Source organism: Megalobrama amblycephala, linkage group LG1 (genome assembly GCF_018812025.1).
Source record: "Megalobrama amblycephala isolate DHTTF-2021 linkage group LG1, ASM1881202v1, whole genome shotgun sequence".
Taxonomy (NCBI): domain Eukaryota; kingdom Metazoa; phylum Chordata; class Actinopteri; order Cypriniformes; family Xenocyprididae; genus Megalobrama; species Megalobrama amblycephala.
In genome coordinates this window covers 59,962,960-59,990,165 of record NC_063044.1, presented here as the reverse complement: position 1 = coordinate 59,990,165, position 27,206 = coordinate 59,962,960, and the positions used below count along the sequence as shown (strand labels likewise).

General features: G+C 38.1%; 2 protein-coding genes across 5 annotated transcripts; both read left to right on the top strand.

Annotated features, from left to right (window-relative positions):
* Positions 1–9,405: 9,405 nt before the first annotated feature.
* Positions 9,406–14,628, top strand: LOC125277867 (scavenger receptor cysteine-rich type 1 protein M130-like). Its single transcript, XM_048206412.1, has 5 exons — positions 9,406–9,515; positions 9,825–9,854; positions 10,912–11,205; positions 11,643–11,771; positions 11,875–14,628. The coding sequence occupies exons 1-5, from the start codon at positions 9,488–9,490 to the stop codon at positions 12,141–12,143; spliced, it is 750 nt and encodes a 249-aa protein (XP_048062369.1). The 5' UTR covers positions 9,406–9,487; the 3' UTR covers positions 12,144–14,628.
* A 706-nt stretch (positions 14,629–15,334) lies between these two features.
* LOC125277783 (deleted in malignant brain tumors 1 protein-like) lies at positions 15,335–23,529 on the top strand. 4 transcript variants are annotated; one of them, XM_048206297.1, is made up of 9 exons: positions 15,335–15,465; positions 16,365–16,388; positions 17,161–17,478; positions 17,737–18,042; positions 18,175–18,465; positions 18,699–19,019; positions 21,467–21,787; positions 21,866–22,003; positions 22,124–23,529. In XM_048206297.1, the coding sequence occupies exons 1-9, from the start codon at positions 15,432–15,434 to the stop codon at positions 22,420–22,422; spliced, it is 2,052 nt and encodes a 683-aa protein (XP_048062254.1). In that variant the 5' UTR covers positions 15,335–15,431; the 3' UTR covers positions 22,423–23,529. The 4 variants fall into 4 exon arrangements, with proteins under 4 accessions (XP_048062254.1, XP_048062247.1, XP_048062262.1 ...); XM_048206290.1 differs by having other exon boundaries at positions 18,172–18,465; XM_048206305.1 differs by lacking the exon at positions 18,699–19,019 and having other exon boundaries at positions 18,172–18,465.
* The last annotated feature ends 3,677 nt before the right edge of the window (positions 23,530–27,206 follow it).

Genomic DNA, 27,206 nt, shown 5'->3' with positions numbered 1-27,206 from the left:
TCTGCCCATAAGTTCCTCGCTCTTAAATGGGCTGTAACAGACCAATTCCAGGATATGAAAGCCCTTATTGTCACTGACAGTAATCCGCTATGTCAACGTTTGATTTCCAACTACAATACAGAGCTGGGAAACAAAATCAGGATGCAGATGGGCTGTCCAGATGACCACAAAGCAGATTACCTGGTGACACTTTGTCATAGAAAGAGGTGGAAAGAATATAAAAGTTTACAAAGGGACACTTGGGATCCGAACATATGACTATGAATGAAAACCCCATTAAAGCCATCTGTGATTAATCACTTAGTTCACCTAGTGGTCACTTAGTTCACCTTCGCCTAATTCGCCTAATTGTTTTGTCTCTTGGCTACCATCCAAAAGCTCTTCCAGGAAATTAAGGAAGAGGATGAATTTGGTGGCTTACCTGTTATAACTCCGTTAGCACCAGATGAACTAAGAAATAAAGAGAAAACACCTGTATCCTTGAGATAGTCAGACAAATAGAAGCAGGAGAAGCTATTCCACCATCCCTCCAAAGGCCTCTTATTAGAGAGAGTATAGAACAGACTTGAAATCCTGAATGGTATCCTGTATCGAAAGCAACAAGAAGGTATACAAACTTCCCACCAAATTCTGTTGCCTGAAACCTTGAGGCCCGTAGTTCTGAAAATTCTGCATGATGATATTGGCCTAAGATGTCAGCTGATTTGGAAAGCAAGATCAAAACCTGTCTCCGCTGTGTATGGCGCAAGACTTTACCTGAAAAATCTGTACTACTTGTCAATATCACAGCTACAAGGCCACTTAAAATTGTATGCATGGATTTCCTCTCAGTGAAGCCAGGTTCCAACCATATCAAAGACATTCAGTAACAAGAGAGATGTTAGCTACAGAGAGTGCAAAGAAGATAGCGGATCGCAACAAAGCAATTTTGATTCGACAAGCACATTGTAAATTCCACCTTAAAAGATGGTATTCGAGTCTTATTCAGGAACATTCACCTCCGAGGCAAACATATATGTTAGTTATGTTAGTTACTCACAAGTTAGCTGAACGATGGGAGTCAGATGTGTATGTTGTTGTGAAACAATCTGAAGGTGTTCCTGAGTATGTAGTAAGGCCAGAAACTGGAAAAGGCTGCAAAGAACGCTTCACCGTGATCTCCTGCTGCTGTGCAGCTTGCTTCCCATGACCCAAGTGGAAGATGAAGCTGATATGATGAAGGTAGCTTGGTGGCCAAGAACTCAACGAAATGCCAAGAGTGACAACTTTAATGAAGCTGATGAGAACGATTCCCAGTCTGACCTTGAGGAATATTGCTATGATGTTCAAGAAGTTTCAAGAGGGCTAAGAGCGGAAACCCAGACCACACCTCAGCAACTGTGGAGTACTTACCAGGAAGAACTGCACCAGAGCCTCCCAAATTGTTGACCACTATTGGGCAAGACCCTTCAGATTTAACTTTCCCTGAAAAATTATAGCTTACCTTATCTTGAAGATAACTTACCTGATCCTGAAGACGATAGCTTACCTGATCCCAAAGATACCTTACCTGTTCCTGAAGATGATAGCTTACCTGATCCTGAAGATAACTTACCTGATCCTGAAGACGATAGCTTACCTGATCCCAAAGATAACTTACCTGATCCTGAAGACAATAGCTTACCTGATCCCAAAGATAACTTACTCGATCCTGAAAACGATAGCTTACCTGATCCCGAAGATAACTTACCTGATCTTGAAGATGATAGCTTACCTGATCCCAAAGATGGCTTACCTGATCCCGAAGATAACTTACCTGGGGCCTGTACCATGATGGTAGTTGAACAAACTCAGGGTTATAGGATTAGTTTCGAGTTGACAAAACCAAACCACTCCTATCTGGCTTTGTTGGTACCATGATGCTGATCATCAACTTTCTCTGTCAACTCAGGCTTTGATCCTGAGTTTGTGGAGCGCGTGCACATGAATCTGTGACATCAGTGCCAAACAGCCAATCACATGCCTTGCAACAGAGATAAACTGTGATTCACTTCTCGCGAGAGAGCCAGCGTGATTCAAAACTCTTTTGCTGAAAATGAAGAATTTAAACGCATTTACACTAATGGAAAATACTTGTCTGTGAAAGAGGACAAATAAAAGAAATGATCTTTCTCTATCAGTGCAAGTGAAAGTTGTGAAGTTAGTTTATATAGTTGATCATATATAGCAATAGAGACTCAAATATACAAGTTCACATGTAGTCATATTTAAAGAGTATATTTACTTATTTATATTACATAAGATCTATATATATATTAATATTCATTGAAACTAAATGCTTACTAACAACTGTTAAACTAAACTTGTGTGCATGTAATGGATTAATAAAAATATAGATAATTATACAAATCATATATAAATCATAAAATAATTCTAAGTAATTATCATTAAAACCAGACAATTTTATCATTAAATATTTGTTTTTACTATATTGTGACATTTAATTTGGAGGAAGAGAAACTGAGGGATGGACTTTATTGTGTTGGGTGTGTCAGTGTCACTTAGCTTACGTCTGATTGGTCCAATTTCAGTTTGAGATCTCTAACCTAGAACATAACCTGCCCCGGAGCAGGTTAGCCATGGAGCGTAAGTTACTATGGCGATGAACACCGCTAAAAGCCAAGTCACTTTCATGGTACCTAAAACCCAGGATTGGCACAAACTAATCTGAAACTTACCTGGCTAGCCAGCTAATCCAGCTTCATGGTACAGGCCCCTGATCTTGAAGATGATAGCTTACCTGATCCCAAAGATGGCTTACCTGATCCCGAAGATAACTTACCTGTTTCTGAAGATAACTTACCTGATCCTGAAGATGATAGCTTACCTGATCCTGAAGACGAAGGCTTACCTGATCCCGAAGATAACTTACCTGATTTTGAAGACGATAGCTTACCTGATCCCAAAGATGGCTTACCTGATCCCAAAGATAACTTACCTGTTCCTGAAGATAACTAACCTGATCCTGAAGACAATAGCTTACCTGTTCCTGAAGATAAATTACCTGATCTTGAAGATGATAGCTTACCTGATCCCAAAGATGGCATACCTGATCCCAAATATAACTTACATGATTCTGAAGATAACTTACATGATCCTGAAGACGATCTCTTACCTGATCCCGAAGATAACTTACCTGATTCTGAAGATAACTTACCTGATCCTGAAGATAACTTACCTGATCCCGAAGATAACTTACCTGATCCCGAAGATAACTTACCTGGGGCCTGTACCATGATGGTAGATGAACAAACTCAGGGTTATAGGATTAGTTTCAAGTTGACAAAACCAAACCACTCCAATCTGGCTTTGTTGGTACCATGATGCTGATCATCAACTTTCTCTGTCAACTCAGGCTTTGATCCTGAGTTTGTGGAGCGTTTGCACATGAGTCCGTGACATCAGTGGCAAACAGCCAATCACATGCCTTGCAACAGAAATAAACTGTGATTCACTTCTCATGAGAGACCCAGGCGATTCAAAACTCTTTTGCTGAAAATTAAGAATTTAAACGCAATAACACTAATGGAAAATACTTGTCTGTGAAAGAGAACAAATAAAAGAAATGATCTTTCTCTATCAGTGCAAGTGAAAGTTGTGAAATTAGTTTACATAGTTGATAAAATATAGCGATAGAGACTCAAACATACAAGGTCACATTTAGTCATATTTAGTATTGAGTATATTTACACCTTATTTATATTAGCCTACATATGATCTATATATATTAATATTCATCAGTGATGGGAATAACGGCGTTATAAATAAACGGCGTTACTAACGCCGTTACTTTTTTCAGTAACGAGTAATCAAACGAATTACTTTTTCTCCCGTTACAACGCCGTTACCGTTACTGACAAAAAAAATGCAGCGTTACTATAATTGAGCTCACTGAAGCGGTTTTCATCCGAGTAAGCTCTCTCTCAGCCATAGGACCTGCAAAGTTTTTTCTCTGGTGTGTGCTGCGGTTAGTCATACACAAATATAATTTTAAACTGATAATAATGTACGATGCGCTGTGTGTGTGTCTGTCAGAGCATGCGCGCGAAGCGCGAAGCTCAAACCAGAATACCCTTTTTGATGCTTGATCGAAAATATGTGAAATGAGTTTTTTCTAGTCAACTAGTAGTTGTTCATTTAAGCTATTAGTTGACTAATCACATTTATATTAATTTAATTTCTTAAATGCTGGAGAGAATAAACCATAATAAGGAGCGTTTACATAATATAGGCTATATAGCACTCAAGGGCACGCATAATTGCCATAAAGAACCGGCAAAAGTAATGATTATGAGTGTGACAAAAACAGCAAGGAGACATTTTAATTGTTTATTAATAAAGTAATGTTTTCTGAATCAGTGTCGGCTGCAAAGATGAAGTTGACATTGCTGATTCTCATTGCTGATCATCTGCTCATATGGACGCGCCTAGAGAGATAACGCACATTTCATTCGGATTAGGCTACATAATCAGAGTAGCCTCTTTCTTTTTGTTTTTAATTACTTCATTTTCGTTAAAGTAGATATTTCAAGCTTTCTATAGATATATTTCTCATGTCTGCGAGGCAAGCAGCCTCTGAGTTTCGGTTTATTTAGCCTATAAGACGCGCTCCAGTTCACGCGCCAGTGATCGCGCCCGCGCCTCCATGTCATGATTTTATTGTCTGCTATATTTGCTTCTTATATATTAAATCCAGAAAAACTTTTCATAATCGAATAAATGGATTTAAAACATAACATAGGACTATTTAAACATAAATATGAAACTACGTTTTCTTTAATGGCTACCAACACAGTACAGAGAAATTTCATGTCGTCAGCAAGAGCGGATCATGAGTCAGGAGTCGCATCAAGAATAATTTATTCTTAGACTTATATGTAATATTGGGGGCTTTCAATTTATTTGGCATATTTTTATTTTTATTTATTTTTTTAAAAAGTAAAGCAATAGTTACTTTCCCTGGTAATTAGTTACTTTTATAATGATGTAACTCAGTTACTAACTCCGTTACTATTTGTGAGAAGTAACTAGTAACTATAACTAATTACTTTTTTAAAGTAACATGCCCAACACTGATATTCATTGAAACTAAGTGCTTAATAGCAACTGTTAAACTAAACTTGCATGTGTGTAATGGATTAATAAAAATATAGATCATATACAAATCATATATAAATTATATTATCATTAAAACCAGACAATTTCATTGTTAAATATTTGTTTTTACTATATAATGACCTTTAATTTCAAGGAAGAGAAACTGGGGGAGTGACTTTATTGTGTTGGGTGTGTCAGTGTCACTTAGCTTACATCTGATTGGTCCAATTTCAGTTTGAGATCTCTAACCCAGAACATAACCTGCCCCGGAGCAGGTTAGCCGTGGAGCGTAAATTACTATGGCGATGAACACCGCTAAAAGTCAAGTTACTTTCATGGTACCTAAAACCCAGGATTGGTGCAAACTAATCTGAAATTTACCTGGCTAGCCAGCTAATCCAGCTTCATGGTACAGGCCCCTGATCTTGAAGACAATACCTTACCTGATCCCAAAGATGGCATACCTGATCCCGAAGATAACTTACATGATCCTAAAGACAATAGCTTACCTGATCCCAAAGATGGCATACCTGATCCCGAAGATAACTTACATGATCCTGAAGACGATAGCTTACCTGATCCCGAAGATAACTTACCTGGGGCCTGTACCATGATGGTAGTTGAACCAACTAAGGATTAATTTCAAGTTGACAAAACCAAACCACTTCCAATCCAGCTTTGTTGGTACCATCTAGCCTATATGTCGAACGTCACATGACCAAACCGGAAAACTGGTCTCATTGCATCTGCTTTTCAGAGAGTAGAGAGAGTTTTAAAGTAATCAGTGAAACTGCCAAGTAGGTGTTTTATTCTATTAAATATCTAAACGTTAGTGTGAAGAAGAAAAATGAAAAAAGCTTTTAAATATCAATCTGCATATGCGGGGGACATCAGTTATGCTCTTTTAAGTTATCTTGAATAAAACAGCAAATTATTTCATGAAGAACATGCAAAAGACCTAAACCAAAAGCGATCTGATCTGTTTTACAGAATAAGAAAGTTAGATTGCGCATAACCCCTGTTGCAGCCTCAATGTGAAAATAATGATTTAATGAATTTCTAAATCAGTTCAGCAGTTAGGCTACATCAGTTTTTAAAGTTAGCCTCATGAACCTTTGTCCAGTTTGGTGGGCGAAATGACTTCCTCCTTAACATGTTCTGCTGAGAGTGTAGTCTGAACCGTTTTATTTGATTCTCCTGAAAAGCTTGTTTTCCTGACAGCTTGTTTAAAGAAAAAAATCCTACATTTCTAATAGGCTATACATACACACACATGTTAATATATATACAATAATACTGTATATAATTTTCACATATATGTTAAATAATTTTAATTTCAGTACATTTTGCTATGCAAATAGTATGATGTGCTCTGCTGTTAGACATCCAGTGGTGTTACAACAGTAATGAGGATTATCACGGGTCCACTCATTAATTGTGCCCAGACAGCATTCTAATATACAGGGAGTGCAGAATTATTAGGCAAGTTGATTTTCTGATCATATTTTTTTCCCAAGCACATTTTACCAATTCCAATCCACATCAATCTTAATAACTACTATTAATATTGTTTTTAATCATTTATAAGTGATATATAATTGTTCATGAAGGCTGGAAATGAAAAATGCCTTATATTCAGGTGTGCAGAATTATTAGGCAAGTTTTCTTTTACAGGCAAAATGAGCCAAAAAAGAGATTTAACTCAGACTGAAAAGTCAAAAATTATTAAATACTCATGAGAAGGACGCAATACTAATGCAATACTAGAAATTGCAAAGTTAAAGCATGACCAAGGGACAGCAAAATGCTCATTGGGTCAGCGGGGTCAGACAAAAACAGGTGGAAAAGAAAAGACACATGTTAACTGCAAAATAATTAAGAATTAAGGTGAAGAATTAAGTGTGAAACCATCAGGAACCCTTTAGTCTCCAGCGCCACCATTTTCCAGAGCTGCAACCTACCTGGAGTCTCCAGAAGTGCAAGGTGTTAGGATCTCAGAGACTTAGGTTAGCTAAAGAATCCTAAAAAATGACCTGCACTTGATAAGAATCACAAGCTGAAGTGTTATAAAATACATGAAGACTGGGTTTTAATAGGGCTTATAGACAGACAGCTTGAGAATGACTCCTGATGGACCAGCACCACATCCTCTTGTACCACTGTTTGAAGAATTTATCCAGAATCTGGCAGTAAGGTGTTTGAGTTCACTTTTAGTCCATCTCTTATCCTGAAATGTCTGTCTTGCAGAGATGGACTAAAAATGATCTTCCAAAACTTACTGCCAGATTCTGGAAGATAAATTCTTCAAACAGTGGTACAAGAGGATGTGGTGCTGGTCCTTCAGGAGTCACTCTCAAGCTGTCTGTTTATAAGGCCTATAAAAACCCAGTCTTCATGTATTTTATAACACTTCAGCTTGTGATTCTTATCAAGTGCGGGTCATTTTTTAGGATTCTTTAGCTAACCTAAGTCTCTGAGATCCTGAGACCTTGCACTTCTGGAGACTCCAGGTAGGTTGCAGTTCTGGAAAATGGTGGCGCTGGAGACTAAAGGGTTCCTGATGGTTTCACACATAATTCTTAATTATTTTGCAGTTAACATGTGTCTTTTCTTTTACACCTGTTTTTGTCTGACCCCGCTGACCCAATGAGCATTTTGCTGTCCCTTGGTCATGCTTTAACTTTGCAATTTCTAGTATTGCATTAGTATTGCGTCCTTCTCATGAGTATTTAATAATTTTTGACTTTTCAGTCTGAGTTAAATCTCTTTTTTGGCTCATTTTGCCTGTAAAAGAAAACTTGCCTAATAATTCTGCACACCTGAATATAAGGCATTTTTCATTTCCAGCCTTCATGAACAATTATATATCACTTATAAATGATTAAAAACAATATTAATAGTAGTTATTAAGATTGATGTGGATTGGAATTGGTAAAATGTGCTTGGGAAAAAAATATGATCAGAAAATCAACTTGCCTAATAATTCTGCACTCCCTGTACAAGATGATGGTTAAGGTTGAAGAAATAGCTTTAGGACCCTATGTTTAAAGGATTAGTTCACTTCAGAATTAAAATTTCCCGATAATTTACTCACCCCCATGTCATGTTTATGTGTTTCTTTCTTCAGTTGAAAAGAAATTATGGTTTTTGAGGAAAGCATTTTAGGAATTTATAGTGGACTTCAACAGCTACCGGATTGAAGGTCAAAATTGCTGTTTCAGTGCAGCTTCAATGGGCTCTGCATGATCCCAGCCAATAAATAAGGGTCTTGTCTAGCGAAATGATTGGTCATTTTCTAAAAAAAAAAAAAATTTAAATTATACACTTTTAACCACAAATGCTCCTCTTGCACTGCTCTGCAATGCACCATGCATTACATAATCACGTTGGAGAGGTCACACATGACATAGGCAAATATTCCATTCAAAATAAACTGTTAACAGGCACGAGCACATTCCTGCACAATACGATGCATGCTCGATACGGCACGGTCAAAAGGTTTGTTTGACCTTCAATTGCGCCTCCTGTAACTCATCAGCACTTGGCTTAAATATACTTAAAATACTCATATGCCCTCTAATGTCACAAACAAAAATTACAGTTCAATAAAATGGCCCCAATAAACAGCTCAACAGTTTTCTGATGGCTGCTCCATGTAAGGTGGTGTGGCTTGATGGTTACAGATCTTTAACTTAAAAGTAGACTGCATTGGACTGACAATACAGTTCTGCTGAACATAAAGGCTGGGGTATGCTGTACTTTCTGATGTTCTAATGGTCTTTTGTGGCCAGTGTGGTGTGTCTTTAAATAGGCCTGCATACATTTAACCACAAGTTTTAGAAACCCTGAATGTGTGAACCATGTGCGGATGTCAGAGTGTAGCAACACATTAAGAGCACAAGCTCTCAAAGAAGTGCTCACATTTGAAGAAAAAAAAAAAATGTGTTTGCATTATAAAGAACAAAATAATCTGACAATTAGTTATTTGCAAAAATGCAAGTCTAGTTGCAAATCTGCAAACAAAACCTATTTGCAAATCTGCACACTGACTAGCATGTTAAAGTTTTACATCAGTGGTCAGAATGCTGAAAGGCTGAAGCGAAAACAAGTGCTGCACATTTAGTGTAGGACAGTGTCAGGTATTTCAGCTCTCAGTGGTTACATATTGAGGATCATTTCTAAATAAGCAAAATAATGCCAAGCCATTTCTTTTGATTTACTTTCTCAGAAGCTGAAGTGTTGTAACAGTGAAAAACGGAACTAGAGTCTGACTGACTCACAAGGTCTTATTTAGACATGTGAAGAGCGGCAGAGATACACATCAAACATATCGCTCAACACAAGAACTGAAATGCTGAGACCACTTCTTTTCACACTAGGTAATCACTTTTTAAATTTATACCATCAGTTTATCTATTATAATATTAAATGATATTTTTGCTGTTTGAAATGGTTAAATAATCATTAATAATAGTTAGAAGGAATTCCCATTTTGGCTTTTCATAATCCGTGAACTCTATATGGGGCATTGGTAGGAGTGTGCTCAGACATAAAAAAGCAGCTTTTAATTAGATTACCAAAGAAAATGTAAGATGCCACTTACCCATTTGTTTTTTGTTTTTTTTACATAAAATCTTTGTGATAAAATCTATACTAATGAAACGCTCAATATGTTTTCTCTTTGACAGCCGTGGTTTTAAACAATTACCTGTTTACTGGTAAGTGATCCTCTCAGTATCTTAAAAGCTTTGATAACCTTACTGTTTCTACTCTATTGTTGCTAAAGGAATGTCTTTATAGTAATTAAAAATCATGTTCCAAACATAAATGATTTTCTTCTGTGGAATACCATAAGATAACCATACGATACCTTTGTGTGTGGAACATACTGAAATTACAGTCATTATCCACTGATTATTCTACTGACCTCCAGTGAGTTGTTAACTGCTGTCAGCACACAAATGAAGCATTCAAACTGGTTTTGTTTTTCAATCGAATCATTGATAAGATCAAGCTCAAAAGACAACATTTACAAATTCTACCTCTTACATTAACTCTTTAGCTGACATGCATTGGGTATTCCCCTTGAATAAAGGCTCACTGGCAACAGTCCGGGACAGCATGCGGCAGCAATCCTGTGCCGTTGGTGGGAACTGTTAGGAAATGCCGATATTTCGATATCTCTACCATTAGGGCAGAGAAACCTCACGAGTATTTGACCAGATGAAGGTCAATCGCCATTCAATGGAGATGGGGCCCCATTAAGGCATTCGAGACCTAGCATTGCTAACTCCGGATACCGGTTTCTCTCTCAGATGTACTGGCATTGCCTCTCCTCTGGTCAAGAGGGACCCGGACAAGAGAAGCCCTTGACCACCCAAGGTAGCTTAAATTGTCCTGGGGGTGACAAGAGTCGGTCACATGAACTCTCATAAAAGCTGTATCATATGACTTCAGAAGACATAGAATATAGTGCACAAGACGAACAGGCTTTTATGTTACCTTTGTGGTACAGCCTGTCTTCGTTCACTTCTAAATTTTTAAACACAATGGCCAGGAGATTTTTATTTTTGTGTTCCACAGAGGAAAGTATGTTATACATGTTTGGAATGAAATTAGGATGTGTGAATGATAACACAATGTTCATTTTGAGCAAACCATCCCTTTAAAGCAAACAGCAGCTGTTTTGTTTGAGGATCACATACAAAAATAAAGATTGTCCTCTATATATTTACAGGTGAGTTGACAATTTGCCTCATTTTCTTTGATTCACAGGTGGTCACGACATCCGACTGGTCAATGGTTTAGACGTCTGCTTTGGGACAGTTCAGGTCCAGAATAATAGCAAGTGGTTAACCGTGTGTGGTAACTCCTGGGACATTGATAAAGCTGCTTTGGTGTGCAGAGAGCTGGAATGTGGAAGAGCTGTTATTGCACATGGCCACACTCCTTCCGAGCCGGAGAGTGATCATGTATGGCTGGACAATTGTTTGGAAGATTTGTCATCCATCACACAATGCCAATATAAAAATGAAAGTGGTTGTCAAGATGCTAGAGTCGTGTGTTCAGGTATGAGAATTTCAGTTTTACTTTGATCAAAGTGTTTATTTGCAAGGATGCTTAAAACAGCATGGGATTTTTCACTGTTTGTATCACCCCGCTCGTCTGTGTTTGCATGTTTCAGACACTGTCAGTCTGTAAATTAGTGGTGAAGATTTTTCAGAATTTGTGTGATTGACTTGAACCCACACGAAATCTGCCTGCAACTTTTGCGGCATCACACAAAACTTGCAATCATACAGATTATTATTGAAATGTTTGGATTTTGGCATCAAAATTGCAGATTAATGATAAATATGACCACGCCTTGATATATGAGAGAGTTTAATCATTCATTCAACCAGTCATTTTAAAAAACACTGATTTGTTCAGCAGAAACATAATATGCCATTCTGAACATACCATAGTGAAGACTGTTTGTTAATATACTAAAATCCCTCTTGCAGCTTCTTCAGTTGTTATCATTGTTGCTGTGGTAGCGGCTGTACTGCTCATTTTGTCTGCACTGCTGATTATTGTCCTGGTAAAGAAGAGAAAAAAACAAAAGAAAATCCAAATATGCTCCTATTCACAAGGTGAGAAGGATTTACATTATGTTTTTTTACCTGCAAATATTATTGCTTAAGCATCTTACCATTACAGTAAAACACCTTTTTTTAATGTCCTTTGTATCTCAAGATGCAGTTAATGTGCTAGATGAGATCCATAAACACCAAAATGAAGAGAATGCTGATGATGACTATGAGATTGTAGATATGGATTATGGAGATCATGAAGATGTCAACTCTGACTCTGAACAAGACTATGTAAATGTAGATCAGGATGACTCTGAACAGGACTATGTCAATGTAGAAACAGACGATTCAGAACAGGACTATGTCAATGTCAGCATTACAGAAAACAGAAGTATGCTGGACAATAACTATGAAGACATGAAAGTTATTTGATTAAATGTATTACTGATTTTCAAAAGTAAAAAAGGACCCAGGACTTTTACACTTCCGAAGGATTTCAAGATTCATTTACCACACAAAACTGCCACACACTGATAAAAATGGAGCCAGACGTTGCCACACAAGGAACAAGCACAGTTCGCAGTGAATTAATTCATTATATCTTACAAACAATGTTCCATGAATTATTCTTTGTAAATGTAGAGAACAATGACTCAGGGGACATTAATATTAAAGATTTAAATTGTTGCCTAAATATTAAAATACTGCAGACTTTTCTTTAGCCATTATTTGTGATTTACAGATAATTACAAATCTCTGGAATTTTGTGAGTGCAGATTCGCTGAAAATGGTGGCACTAGCAATTTAGCAATTGTGAACGGAGCAAGCAACAAGAACTTTGTTAAAAAAAAAAGTTTTTTGACAGATTCTCATGATGAGAATCTTCTAAAGAAGAAACCTCAGAGAGAAAGAAAGCAGTATAGCTGTCCATTTACATTGTGACACATTGCTGTGTCTCCCTCCCTCAACTGTTGCTAATACCCACTAATGAGTTACTGTTACTGTGTGCTGTCTGCCTTCTATCTGCCCTCGTGTTAAATAAAGTTAATTAAGAATTAATTTTAAAAATGTATAGTTTAAACAGTCTAATATGCTTGTACTCTGCACAGTGATGTTTCCTCTGAATATAGCTGTCATGTTTTACTAAATGACTGCAAATACAGTGCAAGTTCAGTTTTTAGTTCCGTGTTCTATACAAGGAAATGCTGAACATGCTGGCAACATGTTTCACACTTACAGACTCTGTGTGTCCAAAAGGACACTTCCTCAAATTTGCTTCACAGCTTTGTCAGTGTGTTAACTTGTTTTGCTGAGAACATTATTTTTCTGCATCCTGCAAAATCACAGTGGTTGGGAAATCATACTGAATGCTCCATTTTGAAGTACTGCATTTCTGACATGGTTTCTCTATATTCCCCAGAGTAATTATGTAGCCTAAACAGCTCATTTAACTTCTTTGCAGAGATTATTTAAATTTTTGAATATGCAGATGTGCCTTTTCTCTTTATTTTATATATTTTAAAGAAACATAAACACTAACTTTTTTGCATAAAACATTGGCTTTATCGCATTTGCTGTCAATGAAAAACATGCATTTTACCAACATCATGGTGTAGTAACAGCATCTACCAGCAGGGGGTTCATTCCAACCAACGAATTTCTGACCCCCAGATGAAATCAGAGAGAGTCAGACAATCATTTAAAAAGCCAATATTATTCACATTTATCTCACTTATTTATCTTACTGCTCAATCCAATTCTGTTTTTCCTCCACCTTCCATTACATCCTGCCTTTATGATCTCAAAGTATGGATGGATCAAAATGTCTTAAAAATGAATACTGAGAAAACAGAAATCCTGTTAATAGGCCCTAAATCCCTTCTCCCAACATGACTTCTCCATTCATATTGATGGAGTTATAGTTTATCCATCACATATGCAATCTCTATTTGATTCTAAATTATGATTTGAACCCCATCAATCAGCTTGTTAAGTCTTGTTTTTTCATCTTCGTAATATTGCCCGTATATGGCCTTCATTAAATCTTGAAGATGCTGAAACTGTTGTCCATGCTTTTATATCTTCACGTCTGGACTATTGTAACTCTTTGTTTTACGGCCTACCCACTAAAGCCCTAATTAACTAACTAAAGCAACTAATTCAAAACTAAGCTGCTCGTGCCTTTACATTTAAGAAAAATCAGCTGACATCACTCACATCCTACAGCAGCATTGGCTCCCATTCACATGCAGTTTATACTTGTCCTATTCTTCATGATGTAGCACCTTCTCACCTCTCAGAATTAATAAACTATGTCCCTGCCCATACTCTGAGATCGAGTTCTGAGAATTTGCTTGCAGTACCCAAGTTCAAACTGTTGGTGGTATAGGGCATTTAGCTAAGCTTTGGAATAAAATCCTACAAAACCTTCAAACTGTCTCCTCACAAAACTGATCTCAAAACTCATTTATTTAAATTATGTTTTGTTAACTGATTGTTTACTTTCAGTTTCAGGTCTATGCCTCTTTTTTTTTTTTTTTTTTTTTTTAGCATGTTATTTCACGAGTTCACACTTTCAAATAAGTCAGATAAAATAAATGATATACATATTTGGCGTGCTGTCCGGGGAGAGGGCTCCAAGCTCGGTATTTGGCCCGAACACAGAGTACTCACCCCCCTATTTAAGTTAGGAAGTAACCAAGTGAGTGTGAGGAGACGGGGTGGTGGAGGGATGCCGAAAACTGTCAAGGATTCATGGTTGAGTTGACTGTGGTTATATATATGCCTGTACTCATTCTGATTGGGTAGATATGTTGATTATGACTGATTGTTGACAGCTGGTTGAGATGATGTGATAATTGGATAGCTTATTTGACGTTGTTCCTCCCAATACGTTAATAAAACATAATATAATCACTGTCTGTTTGCCTTTTTGTTGTTGTATCCTGATTGTATATTTGTATCTATCAACATTATGTAAAGTGTCCTCGGGTTCTTGAAAGGTGCTATAAATATAACATATTATTATTATTATTTAGCACTAAGCAAGTGTCAATTTTGGACTTTTTATCATGTATTTCACAAAAGGTGCTTTTAAACAGACTATAATGTATGTTATTCCACAATCAACATATTTGTGCCTACAAAAATATTATCAGTTAAAAAAAAACACTGATATAAACTGTTTTATTCACACACTCAAACACAATAAAACATTTGATTGTGGTGTCATTTGCTTAGTTTAGGGGTCTTCAGATCAGTGAAAAATCTGATGGACAGATCTTGACAGAAATTGATGAAGCTCATAATAACTGTGAGATCTTGAGATCTCATGAGCCAGTAAGTTACCTCTTAAATTCATAGGAATGCTTTGCCATCCTTGTAATTTTGCTTTTGTATGGCTTTAAAATCAGATAGTAATCAGATTAACAGCTTAGTTTATAATAGTGTGTGATAAATGAGTTCAAGAAGTCTAGGTAATCTTAGGTAAAATAACTAGATATTGCTCAGCTTGTCATGTTGTGAATATCTGTTTGGATTGCAGTTCTTGTCTTAAAGGCAAAATTGATGAAAAGACATTTTCGGAATAGGCTGGGTTTTTTTTTTTTTTTCCTTTCGGTGGTCAAAAGGGGAAGTGACAGCGGTTTTGGTTTTGTATGTCTTGAAAGAAACATATATAGCCTCCATACACTCTTAAGTGCATTTTGAAACAACACAAGGATGCCAAGACCTTCTCTTCTCACTTTGATACTGGGTAAATTCAATTTTCAGTATTTGCATTTCTCATTTTTAATGTTTAAAGATTGCAATTTCATGTCACAATATTAATATTACAACAATATTTCATCCTTTAAACAGTTTAGTTAAAGTTTATTATCTGTGTAAGATGGTGGGAGTATCATATTTCTCCTGCACATTTGAGTAAAGTATGCTTATCAGTCATCTTTTAGGTTTTCTCAGAGCCTTTACCATTTGTTCTTTGTGAAATTAAACTGAAACTAGTGGCTTATGCGCTTTAAAAAAAAAAAAAGATTTTTTTGAAGTTGTAAATAAAACAAAGTATGTTTTACAATAAAAAAATATTTCAGTCTTTCTACTTTAAAACTTCATGTTTGATTAATTTACTTGCCATTTCTTTGTAATTATTTTTTCGATTACATAAATTTGATTTTGAATGTTCAAATGATATAACAGAAATATAACAATATATTTATTTTGTTTGTATGTGAATGCCACCATTATTTTAACACACCAGAATTTATTTATTTATTTTAAAAAAGGGCTCATTAAGAGGAAGAACTACATCTGGCCACAGCATGATAATGGCCTTTTCCTGTCAGTCACAGCCCAGTTCTGCTATGGCACGGAATAATTCAGTGTTTACTGTATATATATACTGTTTATTTACTGTATATTTACATAGACAACATTCTAACATATTTTATCAGTTAATATGCAACAAAGTTTTTATTTAAATTATTATTTATCATTATATAGTGAAGAGTGAATTCAGGTTATTTAGGACATTTTTTGCCACTGAGATGATTGGGAAAAAGTGTCCTAATTAATCTGAATTGTTCATAAATAATTAATCATAAAATCTAGTTAAAAGCCTACAATGTTTTTAAATGTCACTGTTTTTCATCTCAACAGCCAGTGCTCTGACTTCTGTAACTGGTAAGTAACAGACTGTTAGTCACACTTTTAAAGGTGCCCTAGAACATTCTTTCACAAGATGTAATATAAGTCTAAGGTGTCCCCTGAATGTGTCTGTGAAGTTTCAGCTCAAAATACCCCATAGATTTTTTTAATAAATTTTTTTAACTGCCTATTTTGGGGCATCATTAACTATGCACCGATTCAGGCTGCGGCCCCTTTAAATCTCGCACTCCCCACATTTAACCACATTTAACCACATTTAACAGTAACATGCTAACAAAACATTTAGAAAGAAAATTTACAAATATCACTAAAAATATCATGTTATCATGGATAATGTCAGTTATTATTGCTCCATCTGCAATTTTTCGCTATTGTTCTTGCTTGCTTACCTAGTCTAGCTGTGCACATCCAGACGTTCTGCCCTTGTGTAATTCCTTGATCATGAGCTGGCATATGCAAATATTGGGGGCGTACATATTAATGATCCCGACTGTTACGTAATAGTCGGTGTTATGTTGAGATTCGCCTGTTTTTCAGAGGTCTTTTAAACAAATGAGATTTACATAAGGAGGAAACAATGGTGTTTGAGACTCACTGTATGTCATTTCCATGTACTGAACTCTTGTTATTCAACTATGCCGAGGTAAATTCAATTTTTGATTCTAGGGCACCTTTAAATCTCACCTTATTCTAGTTACATGAGATGACTGACAGTTTCTGTAATTTTGCAAGTTTAGCATGTTGTAAGATGTGAGTTCATTTATAATACAGATATTTTATTTTTTAGGTGGATATAGTATCAGGCTGGTGAATGGTAATAATGGTTGCTCTGGGAGAGTGGAGATCCTTTATAATGGTCAGTGGGGAACAGTGTGTGATGATGACTGGGACATGAATGATGCTGCTGTGGTGTGCAGACAGTTGGGATGTGGAGGAGCTGTTAGTGCAACCTCCAGCGCCAATTTTGGCCAGGGAAGTGGTCAGATCTGGTTGGATGATGTGAGATGTTCAGGAAGTGAATTATCCCTCAGACAGTGCTCACACAATACTATTGGAAGCCATAACTGTGGTCACGGTGAAGATGCAGGTGTCGTCTGCTCACAGGGTAAAAGTATAAATGTTTCCCCAGATCCAAGATGGCATTGTGTATTTGCTGTTTTGCTTGTGATGAAAAGAGTACCAAAGAGATTAAAAACAACATAAACCTACAGTGTTTGGCCCCAAAAATTATATATATATTAAAAAAAGCAAAGGGGCTCTGCACATTAGGTGCTTGGCTCCAAACTATGTCAAACATATAATACACAAATACTTACAAGATAGTTTTTAATCACATTGTACTTACATTTTTGTATCTTACCAGACATACGATTGGTCCGTGGATCTGATTCATGCTGTGGAAGAGTGGAGATCCTTCATAATGGTCAGTGGGGAACCGTGTGTGATGATAGCTGGGACATGAATGATGCTGCTGTGGTGTGCAGACAGTTACAGTGTGGATCAGCCATCAGTGCACCTCAAAGTGCTGCCTTTGGTCAAGGCAGTGGATCGATCTGGCTGGATGATGTCGGATGCTCAGGAGGTGAAGGAAAACTCACACAATGTTCACACAGAGGACTAGGAAAACACGACTGTAATCATGGTGAAGATGCTGGTGTTGTTTGTTCAGGTAAGTCAAATCTTTTGCATCTTGACATTATGGGATAAATGAGCAATAGAAATTACATTAAGCTTCATATGTTTCATGATTTTCATCTTAACAAGTAATTTTAAATAGATGCATATTTCTTTACTTTAGCAGGTGACCTGCAGAAGCCCTCACTTTCCCTGATCTCCACACATGCAGTTGCTTCTCCTGGAGAAAACATTCAGTTCAGATGCACAACACCTAAATCAAGATGCAATGCTGATGCTGAATTCCAACTCTTCATAAATGGATCATCTATATTATCCTCTCAGAAACATGTATCTGGTGTGACTTTCAACCTTGTTAATGTAGGCGTCTCACATCAGGGCAGCTACAGCTGTAATTACTCCTACAAAAACAGCATTATAAAGTCACCTTGGAGTGACACTGTTAAAATCACTGTGGGTGAGTGTTTGATCTCTGCTCATTGTCTACATCATATCAATGCATTAGTTGCATGAAAGTGAATTAATTCTGTATTGATTTCTTATGTTTGTGTTTGTGCTGCTGATTTGAAAAATGTCTGTGAATTAAATTTTGATCCTGAGAAGATGCTGGTGCTCTTGAAGACATTTTTTTAAAGCTGTCCGCATTTAATGCTTGAGGCTCTGTAATATAAATGTATTCTTGTTTTCTAGTGCACTTGCAGCAGCCCAGCATTCCCCGCATTGCTCCTGATGGACAGTTTGATGTTGGGCCTCAGGGTTCAGTGATCCCGTGGGGTCACAGTTTCACTATCATCTGTTCCACTGAATCTCAGTATACTGGAGGCTCCTTCCACCTGTTTAGAGAAGCAAATATCGCCAAGAGTCAGTCAGCTGTCGATCTCTCTGCCTCCTTCTCCTTTCCTGAGGCAGATTTTTCACACGAGGGAAACTACAGCTGTGTTTATGAAGTCAGTGTTTCCTCGCGCATCTTCCGTTCACCTGCCTCTGAACTGCTGGTCATCACTATCACAGGTACTGATGTCTTTTTTGTGTTTGTGCTGCTGATTTGCAAAATAGCTGTGGATTAAATATTGATCCCGACAAGATGCAGTTCTTGAGGTCATTTTTACTTAAAGCTGTTTGAATTTAATGCTTGAATTTAATAAAGTATAAATTATTGCCAGAAAAATTAAAATATTATTTTTAATTCTAAAAGTAGCCTAATCATCATCATCATCATCATTCAGATCATTGCAGAGGGGGGCTATTTGCATGTGTTTTCTTAATTTGCAGCGCATTGAGCTCTCTTGGCCATCCGTAAAAATAAAGGAGGATGATTGTTACCTTGGGTGCTTCTCAATTCTTATTTGTGCATTCTTGTTTCCTTTCCTCGCTTCCTTTCCCCGCGTCTTAGCTCCACCCATTCAGGATGCGAGGGAAGGACACAAAGAAAAGACGCGAGGACGGAGGAATTTAATCAAGTGAAATGATATATCCTCACTCCCTTTAGCGTCACTTCAAAGCGTCATCAGCTGCACTTGAGGGATCTACCCATATGTTGTTAAAGTTATTAATACATATTAATAAAGCAATATGCCCCTTTGAAATATGTGAGATGTAAAGTTTATTTAAACTGCAAAAGTAAAGCATACATTTAAATTATTGTGACAGATATGAAGGGGGAGGAGAATTTATACGTGCGTCAGGTTTTTCGACGAGAAAGACTTCCGCAAAGGATTCACCTGTGTATCCTCGCTCAAAACTCCTCAGGAAGCCTCCTCATTCCTTGTTTCTCGTTCCTCGCGGTGCAATTAGAGAATTGAGATGTCCTTCAAGATGGCTGAGCTCGATCGGTTTCCGGGTTATAGGATGGAGGACGGAGGAGCAAGGAAATGAGGAGGGATATTAAGAAGCACCCCATGTTCCCCATTAAATCAGAAGCTGGCTTATAAAGTTTGTAGAATCCTTAAGACCTTTCCATATATCAACCATGCATATTGGTGCTTCTCAATATCCCTCCTTGTTTCCTCGCTCCTCCGTCCTCCATCCTATGACCCAGAAACCGATCGAGCTCAGCCATCTTGAAGGACATCTCAATTCTCTAATTGCACCACAAGGAGGTGAGGAATGAGGAACGGGGAGTGAGGAGGCTTCCCAAGGAGTTATGAGCGAGGATACACAGGTGCATCCTTTGCGGAAGATCCCTCGAGTGCATCCGAAAACTGGAAAATGCTGTCTTCTGAGCACACATTTCAAGGTAGGAAGACATCAAGGCACGTCCGAATTCAATGTTAGCTTCACTTCCTGTTTCCTGAGATACCTTCATCTGATCGATTTTTGAAGGCAGCATAGATGTGTCCTTAGCTGCCTTTGATATCCCATAATCCTGTGCTTTCCATTCTGTGACAGTTGAGCTAGAAAAATAAAGATGGTGTCCGAAAGGTGCATTTGCTGGCGAGTTTGTGAGTAAATGTACATTTTTGACCAACATTTTCCACTTTTGATGTCATTTCTAACAAGAAATTACTACTGTAGCAATTAAATATTTGTTTAGTTCTCACCAAAGCTCTCTCTATTTTGCTGTAGATCATTAAACTCTTACACTGCCTCAGAATTAAGTCTGTCCGAAATCCATTTCACGAGGTGCCTTCATGCACAAACGCTGCCTTACAAGTCATTGCTGCTTGATGCAGCAAGTCAAATACCTAGGTTTTCTGATGCAGCCCTTATTTCACTTGATTCAATTCCTCCATCCTCGCTTTTTTTCCTTGTGTCCTTTCCTTGCATCCTGAAGGGGTGGAGCTAAGACACAAGGAAAGGAAGCGAGGAAAGGAAACGAGGATGCACAAATAAGAATTGAGAAGCACCCAAGGTATACCAAAGCTACTGGAAGGCAAGCTTGCAACGTTTAGCCAAAAAAGCGTAACGGCTAATGCTAACACCCCACCCCCAGCGGTACGCAGAGAAGGAGACCAGAGGCCATTTTTTAAATGGATGTCAATGGATGAGAGGCTTCACTATGCTGATTAAACAGCTTTTGTGGGGAAATAGCTAATCATTTAATTAATGGACAGCCTGTTCGCTAATCTTCAGCATGTTTTACACTAAACAATACTTTCTTTGGGAACTATATGTAGATTTTAGCTTGATAAAAATGTACTTTTTCAAGAGAAGGCAGACTAGGGAATGTTGCGACTGATGTCATATGCCATTACATGATAGTAGTCCCTATAATAATATGATCTCTGGGTATACACGCCATATATCTGCTGCACTCAGAGAACACGCTGTAAAAAAAATTAAAGTCCTCCACCACACCCTATTACATTTAACAAATCACATCATATACACATTCAAACATACAAATAATAATAATAAAATAACTTAAAGAACACAAATAATAAAACATCATAAACATATCTGAGTTTGTTCTACCTGAGATTCTGTAACTATATAAATAATGTATTCTTGTTTTCTAGTGCACTTGCAGCAGCCCAGCATTCCCCGCATTGCTCCTGATGGACAGTTTGATGTTGGGTCTCAGGGGTCAGTGATCACCAGGGGTCACAGTTTCACCATCATCTGTTCCACTGAGTCTCAGTATACTGGAGGCTCCTTCCACCTGTTTGGAGAAGCAAATATCGCCAAGAGTCAGTCAGCTGTCGATCTCTCTGCCTCCTTCTTCTTTCCTGAATCAGATTATTCACACGAGGGAAACTACAGTTGTGTTTATGAAGTCAGTGTTTCCTCACGCTCCTTCCGTTCACCTGCCTCTGAACTGCTGGTCATCACTATCACAGGTATTGATGTGTAAGAGTCTAAAACAAGCTGGACTGCTGATAATGAAAGTTTAACTCAAAACCGTGTGTCTGTCTCAGCCTCCCTGCTTCCTGTCATTGGTGCTGCGGTGTCAGCTGTGCTGCTCTTATTGTCTGCCCTCATAATCATCCTCCTGGTCAAGAGAAGACAACAACAAAGGAATAAGGAAACTCAATTGAAGTGCTCTTTTAAAAAAAGTAATGTAGCATTTTATAAAAACTATCAGATGTCTGTTTTATTTTCATCAACACTATTTTTTATTATCAATTCCTTTAATAATAACTGTATCTCCCTTCATCTCTATGCAATGTCTCTAGGTCCAGCTAATATGTATGCAGGTACATCCTATGACAACAAAAATGAGGATGATGATGAGGCTGATTATGAAAATGTAGAATCTAATGATAAAAACATGGATCATGATGACTCTGAAGAGGACTATGTCAATGTGGACGCGGATAACTCTGAAGAGGACTATATCAATGTGGACGTGGATGACTCTGAAGAGGACGATATCAATGTGGACGTGGATGACTCTGAAGAGGACTATGTCAATGTGAATGTTACAGAGAATAAAAGTGTGGTACACAAATCTGATGATAACATTTATGAATAGGCCTATTGAGTGAACCCAAAATGCTGTAATTAATGAGGCTCCAAACAGATTAAATATTGCAGCCAAGTCCAGTTGACAGTGAATGAAAGAAACATGTGCTACTTTAAGGTTTATATGAACAAATGTAAGTTAAAAAAACTGATTTAAAAAGAACAAAAGAACAAATTTAAAAGGGTTTTATTTAATTGTACTACTAGTAGGACAATTTAGTGCTCTTCCATTTTCAGTTGCGTTGCCAGTTTTCAACCTGTGCTCCAAACCCCCAGTGGGCCATGGAGGTACTGCAGGGGGACTGTAAATAATTTGTCACAGTTAAATAGCGTAATATGCTAAATTATAAGGATCTTGAGCATACTGCAAAATATTTTATGTTGCAATTTTCAATTTTGCTTTTTTTTTTGCTGTATAAAGTTTGGGCTAAGAAGTGTAACCTCCACGTAGCTAAACATTACATATTTTTCTATCATAAACCATTTCAGTATCCAGATTTTAAAAATACAGCTTATCATTTTCGTAAGTCATGTAGTGTAATTCGTAATTGAACATGACGATACAAAAAAGTTGACAGAGCTGTTTCCAGCAAAGTTTAAGAATGAATGTGTGCATGTTGTAAATAAATTTAATGAACGTGGTTAGCTGGCTTTCTTTGATGCCTTTCAGAAAATTAAAATAAAAATTAAAATCGCCGTGGAGTACGAGGGGTTGGAAGCTAGTCCCGGCTGAATTTAATGGACTGTATAATGTTTGGAGAGTTGGATCCCTTACTTCCTTTAGTCTTGCCTGAATTTGAATCATCATCATCATCATCATCATCATCATCATCTGACCTGCTGACCCCGCCCTACCTCCCTCTCCCACCACCTCTCCAAACCACTATTAATGACTTTATTTGTTTTCCCAGTCTTTGACTGTCTTTGTCTGTTTCCCGCCACAATCTGTCACCATGGACACTATCCCAATAATCACAGTTGTTTGTCATATGAGTTAATTATCTGTGTATTTATTTCCCTGTTTTCTGTTCATTGTTGTCGGGTATCATCTATGTTCGGATATGTGTTATATTCTTATCTCTCTGTGGATTTATTAAAGACTTCCTTGTATTCTTCATCTTCGTGTTTGCATGAGTTACCAGCACAATCCCTGACAATACCAATAATTTTAGGTGGGTGATATGACCAAAATCGAAAGGATGCCACATCATTTGATGGAAATGAAAATTATCAACCTACAGAATTTAAAGACGAAAATCAAAGTGAAAAAATAGTGCAGCAGGCTAGTCCATTTTGCTGAAATTTCATTGCAGCAACTCAAAATGGTACTCAGTAGTTTGTATGGCCCCCACGTGCTTGTATGCATGCCTGACAACGTCTGCTCCTAATGAGATGATGGATGTGTCCTGGGGTATTTCCTCTCAGATCTGGACCAGGGCATCACTGAGCTTCTGGACAGCTTGAGGTGTAACCTGGCGGCGTTGCATGGACCGAAACATAATGTCCCAGAGGTGTTCTATTGGATTTAGGTCAGGTGAGCTTGGGGGCCATTCAACGGTATCAATTCCTTCATCCTCCAGGAACTGCCTGCATACTCTCGCTACATGAGGCCGGGCATTTTCGTGCACCAGGAGGAACCCAGGACCCACTGCACCAGCGTAGGGTCTGACAATGGGTCCAAGGATTTCATCCCGATACCTAATAGCAGTCAAGGTGCCATTGTCTAGCCTGTAGAGGTCTGAGTGTCCCTCCATGTATATGCCTCCCCAGGCCATCCTGGAGGAGTTGGACTGCCTGTGAAACCTCTGTAGGGTCCAGGTATCGCCTCATGCTAAAGGTAGTGACACTGACCCTAGCCAAATGCAAAACTAGTGAAAAACATTCAGAAAAGATGAGTAGGGGGAAAAATGTCAGTGGCCTCCACCTGTAAAACCATTCCTGTTTTGCATGCATATTCAAAGTGATGATGCAAGCTGCCTCTAAAAACACCAATGAACATAGAGACAAAATGCACTCTATAGAGCAGTTTGTCCATTTAGGGTTACTGTAGTCTCAGCCTCAGATGTCATGGACCATTGGCTGAACGTCTGATGCGGCATACTTATCTGGAAACGCTTCAGGAGTTTCGAAGTCGTCATCTAGTTGGTCGAATTATACAGGATGTCAAGGAGACGTGTGTCGTGTTCTTTAATGGTCCACCTGGAAACAAATGCCGTGACGCTAAACCCCCTAGAACACAGTCGTGTTTACAAGCGCTTACCAGGATAAACTAAATGCTGGATTTTCAAAAGTTTGGATTTTTGCAGCTCCATTGTTGCAGTAAACTTGCACAACATTCTTGAATATATAATTTATTAGATGCACACCGGTCTGTTATTGCAGGGACATTGACTTTACATTTTCATTCCCCTAAACATGATGCGGAACAAAACAAACTGTGATTGGTTGCGTTACATGTCAGTCAAACGTCCGCTTGGGTGGTCCTTGGCCAATGAAAGCTGCGATAGAGTCCAGACCTTCTGCCGTCAGTCTGAAGGTCTGGCTACATGAGACTAGGGTTACTGTAGAAACTTGACGTGAAGGGGGACCCGCGGTATACGTAGATAGAAATGGCTCTTTCTAATACAAAATGGTTCATTATATAAGGTCTTTATACACCACTCAAAACATGTATATTATATTGCATTTCTGTCAATAGATCCTCCTAAATTTTAAACATTGCACCTTTAAAGGAGCTCGGGCCATCTGATCATTCTGGGGTGCGTTTCCCGAAAACATCCTTAGCTAACTAAGGTCGTAAGTCCCATTGAACTCTATTGGTAACGATGGAACTTGCGACCATAGTTCGCAGGCGTGCCGTTGGCACAGGGGGGTCAGGACCCCCGCACTTTTAAAAAGACAGAAATCGACCCCCGCACTTTTGATAAGGGCTGCTTCAATCAGTCACAATATATCATCTTTTAGCTTAGGATATTTTCTTTCAAATGAGACCATTTTCACATTTCTGTGAGCTTTCGTTCGTAAATAATCAACTGTTTTGTCACAGATGTGAAGAAGAGGAAATGCGCTCTCGAACGGAGAAACACGCAATCTCAAAGCAATCGATCACAGCGTGCTAACGTTTTAGGACAGGTCGATGGCATATAAATCATGCCTGAACATTAGCGTTTGTCAATCAAGCCAAACCGTCCATTTAAAAACCGAGAAATTTGACACTTTAAGGTAAGGAGGCTGATCTCTCAGGTTGACGCGCGAGCTGGCTTGACTGAAGTTTTCGTGAGGGATTTGTAGTTTATGGACTGTTTTGATTTCAGTAATTACATCTAGAAAGTTAAAAGCATTGCCGAAAGTTATTGCCTCGACCGGCGATACAGTGGGTAGGACGCACGAGAGGAGACCTGCGCATTTAATTGGTGTATACTTTAATACTGCATTTACAAAGCTTATCAGTGGCATGCACTTTGATTGCGAAAGTGAAAGTGCCCTTTGCGGTCGCATCGCGGTGCTCCCGCGTTCCCATTTCTCTTGATGTGAACCGTGAGCTCCAGTCCATTACAATTTAGGGCCCTGGTATACATCATTTCCCGCATTCCGCTCAGTCTCCTTTCAAAGAAACTCCTTTGCCCATGAGCGCGGAAAGACACGTTCGGTATGCACATGTGCACCATCTGTGTCTCCTGCGCCCCTGATAGTTCGCTTTGGGAAACGCACCCCTGATTGGCTGTTCAGCTACTGCCACCTGCTAGTATGGAAAGGTATTTCATCTTACGCAGGCGCAGAACGGATGAGCTACTTGGCCGTCGGCTGTCGAGCATCGGTTTGGTGTGTCTAGGCAACTTTGGACCCAGACGCTGCTGACATGAACTAATCCTGCAGTCTGCTTTCGTCACCACTAGTTCGTCTGTGTCGGTTTGGTGTGTTCCTGCCTTTAGGGATCAGGGTTGGGTGTAGGCAATCGTTATTGACATGGCCAATTTAATGTTTAGAAAAGTCTCCAGGGCAGCATTTCGGCTGTGGTTTGGGAAAAAGATCACGCTAATGAAAAACGCAGATTTAATGTTTTCCATAGTTTAAATGTCATTTATTATTTGTCATCATCATGTGTCTAATGCTGTAAAACCCAAAACCCTTTTGCTCGTTTTATATTATGAAAAATCCTTCACTGTAACACACTGTACTGTCACCAAATCCAGTTCATACGTCACTGCTCTCCTGCTGGTTGTACTGGAACACTTAGTTTGATTTTTTTTTAAATGCATAACTTTTATGATTATTTATTAGACTATAAAACAAAACAAAAATAACTTCACTGTTATTAGTAAAAATATTAAATAAATTGTAATGCCATCTAAGTCAGTAAGAAATTATCATGCAAAAGCTGTTGTATGTAAGTATACCAACATCATTTGTGTAAAGAAGGTCTTTATGTGCCAAACTAAGTGTTGTAGAACCTATAGAGCAGTGATGTATGAACTGAATTTGGTGACAGTACAGTGTGTTACAGTGAAGTTATATTTTCCATAATATAAAAATGAGCAAAAGGGTTTTTGGGTTTTGCACTTTTCAGACGGTCCCTTCAGACTTGTCTCTCCGCCGCCTGCTCATAAAGACCAATTTATGTATTATAAAGCACATTTGAGGAAAATTGGGGTGTTGTAGCTCGTTGTCTAGGTTACTATGATGTATTTGTGTTTTAACAACGTTTAACTCACGAGTTATTGATCCGTGAAGTTCGAATCTGTGAATATTGCCAACTTTACTGAACTGCTTCACATAAGCACTGACTGCATTTCT

Excerpts from the sequence above, each read along its gene's own strand:
- LOC125277867 (XM_048206412.1), top strand. The coding sequence starts at position 9,488 with ATGCTGAGACCACTTCTTTTCACACTAG. Across the intron at positions 9,855-10,911 it reads AAACAATTACCTGTTTACTG|GTGGTCACGACATCCGACTG; the intron begins GTAAGTGATCCT and ends TTTGATTCACAG. Across the intron at positions 11,206-11,642 it reads TGCTAGAGTCGTGTGTTCAG|CTTCTTCAGTTGTTATCATT; the intron begins GTATGAGAATTT and ends TCCCTCTTGCAG.
- LOC125277783 (XM_048206290.1), top strand. The coding sequence starts at position 15,432 with ATGCCAAGACCTTCTCTTCTCACTTTGATACTGG. Across the intron at positions 16,389-17,160 it reads TGCTCTGACTTCTGTAACTG|GTGGATATAGTATCAGGCTG; the intron begins GTAAGTAACAGA and ends TTTATTTTTTAG. Across the intron at positions 19,020-21,466 it reads GCTGGTCATCACTATCACAG|TGCACTTGCAGCAGCCCAGC; the intron begins GTACTGATGTCT and ends CTTGTTTTCTAG.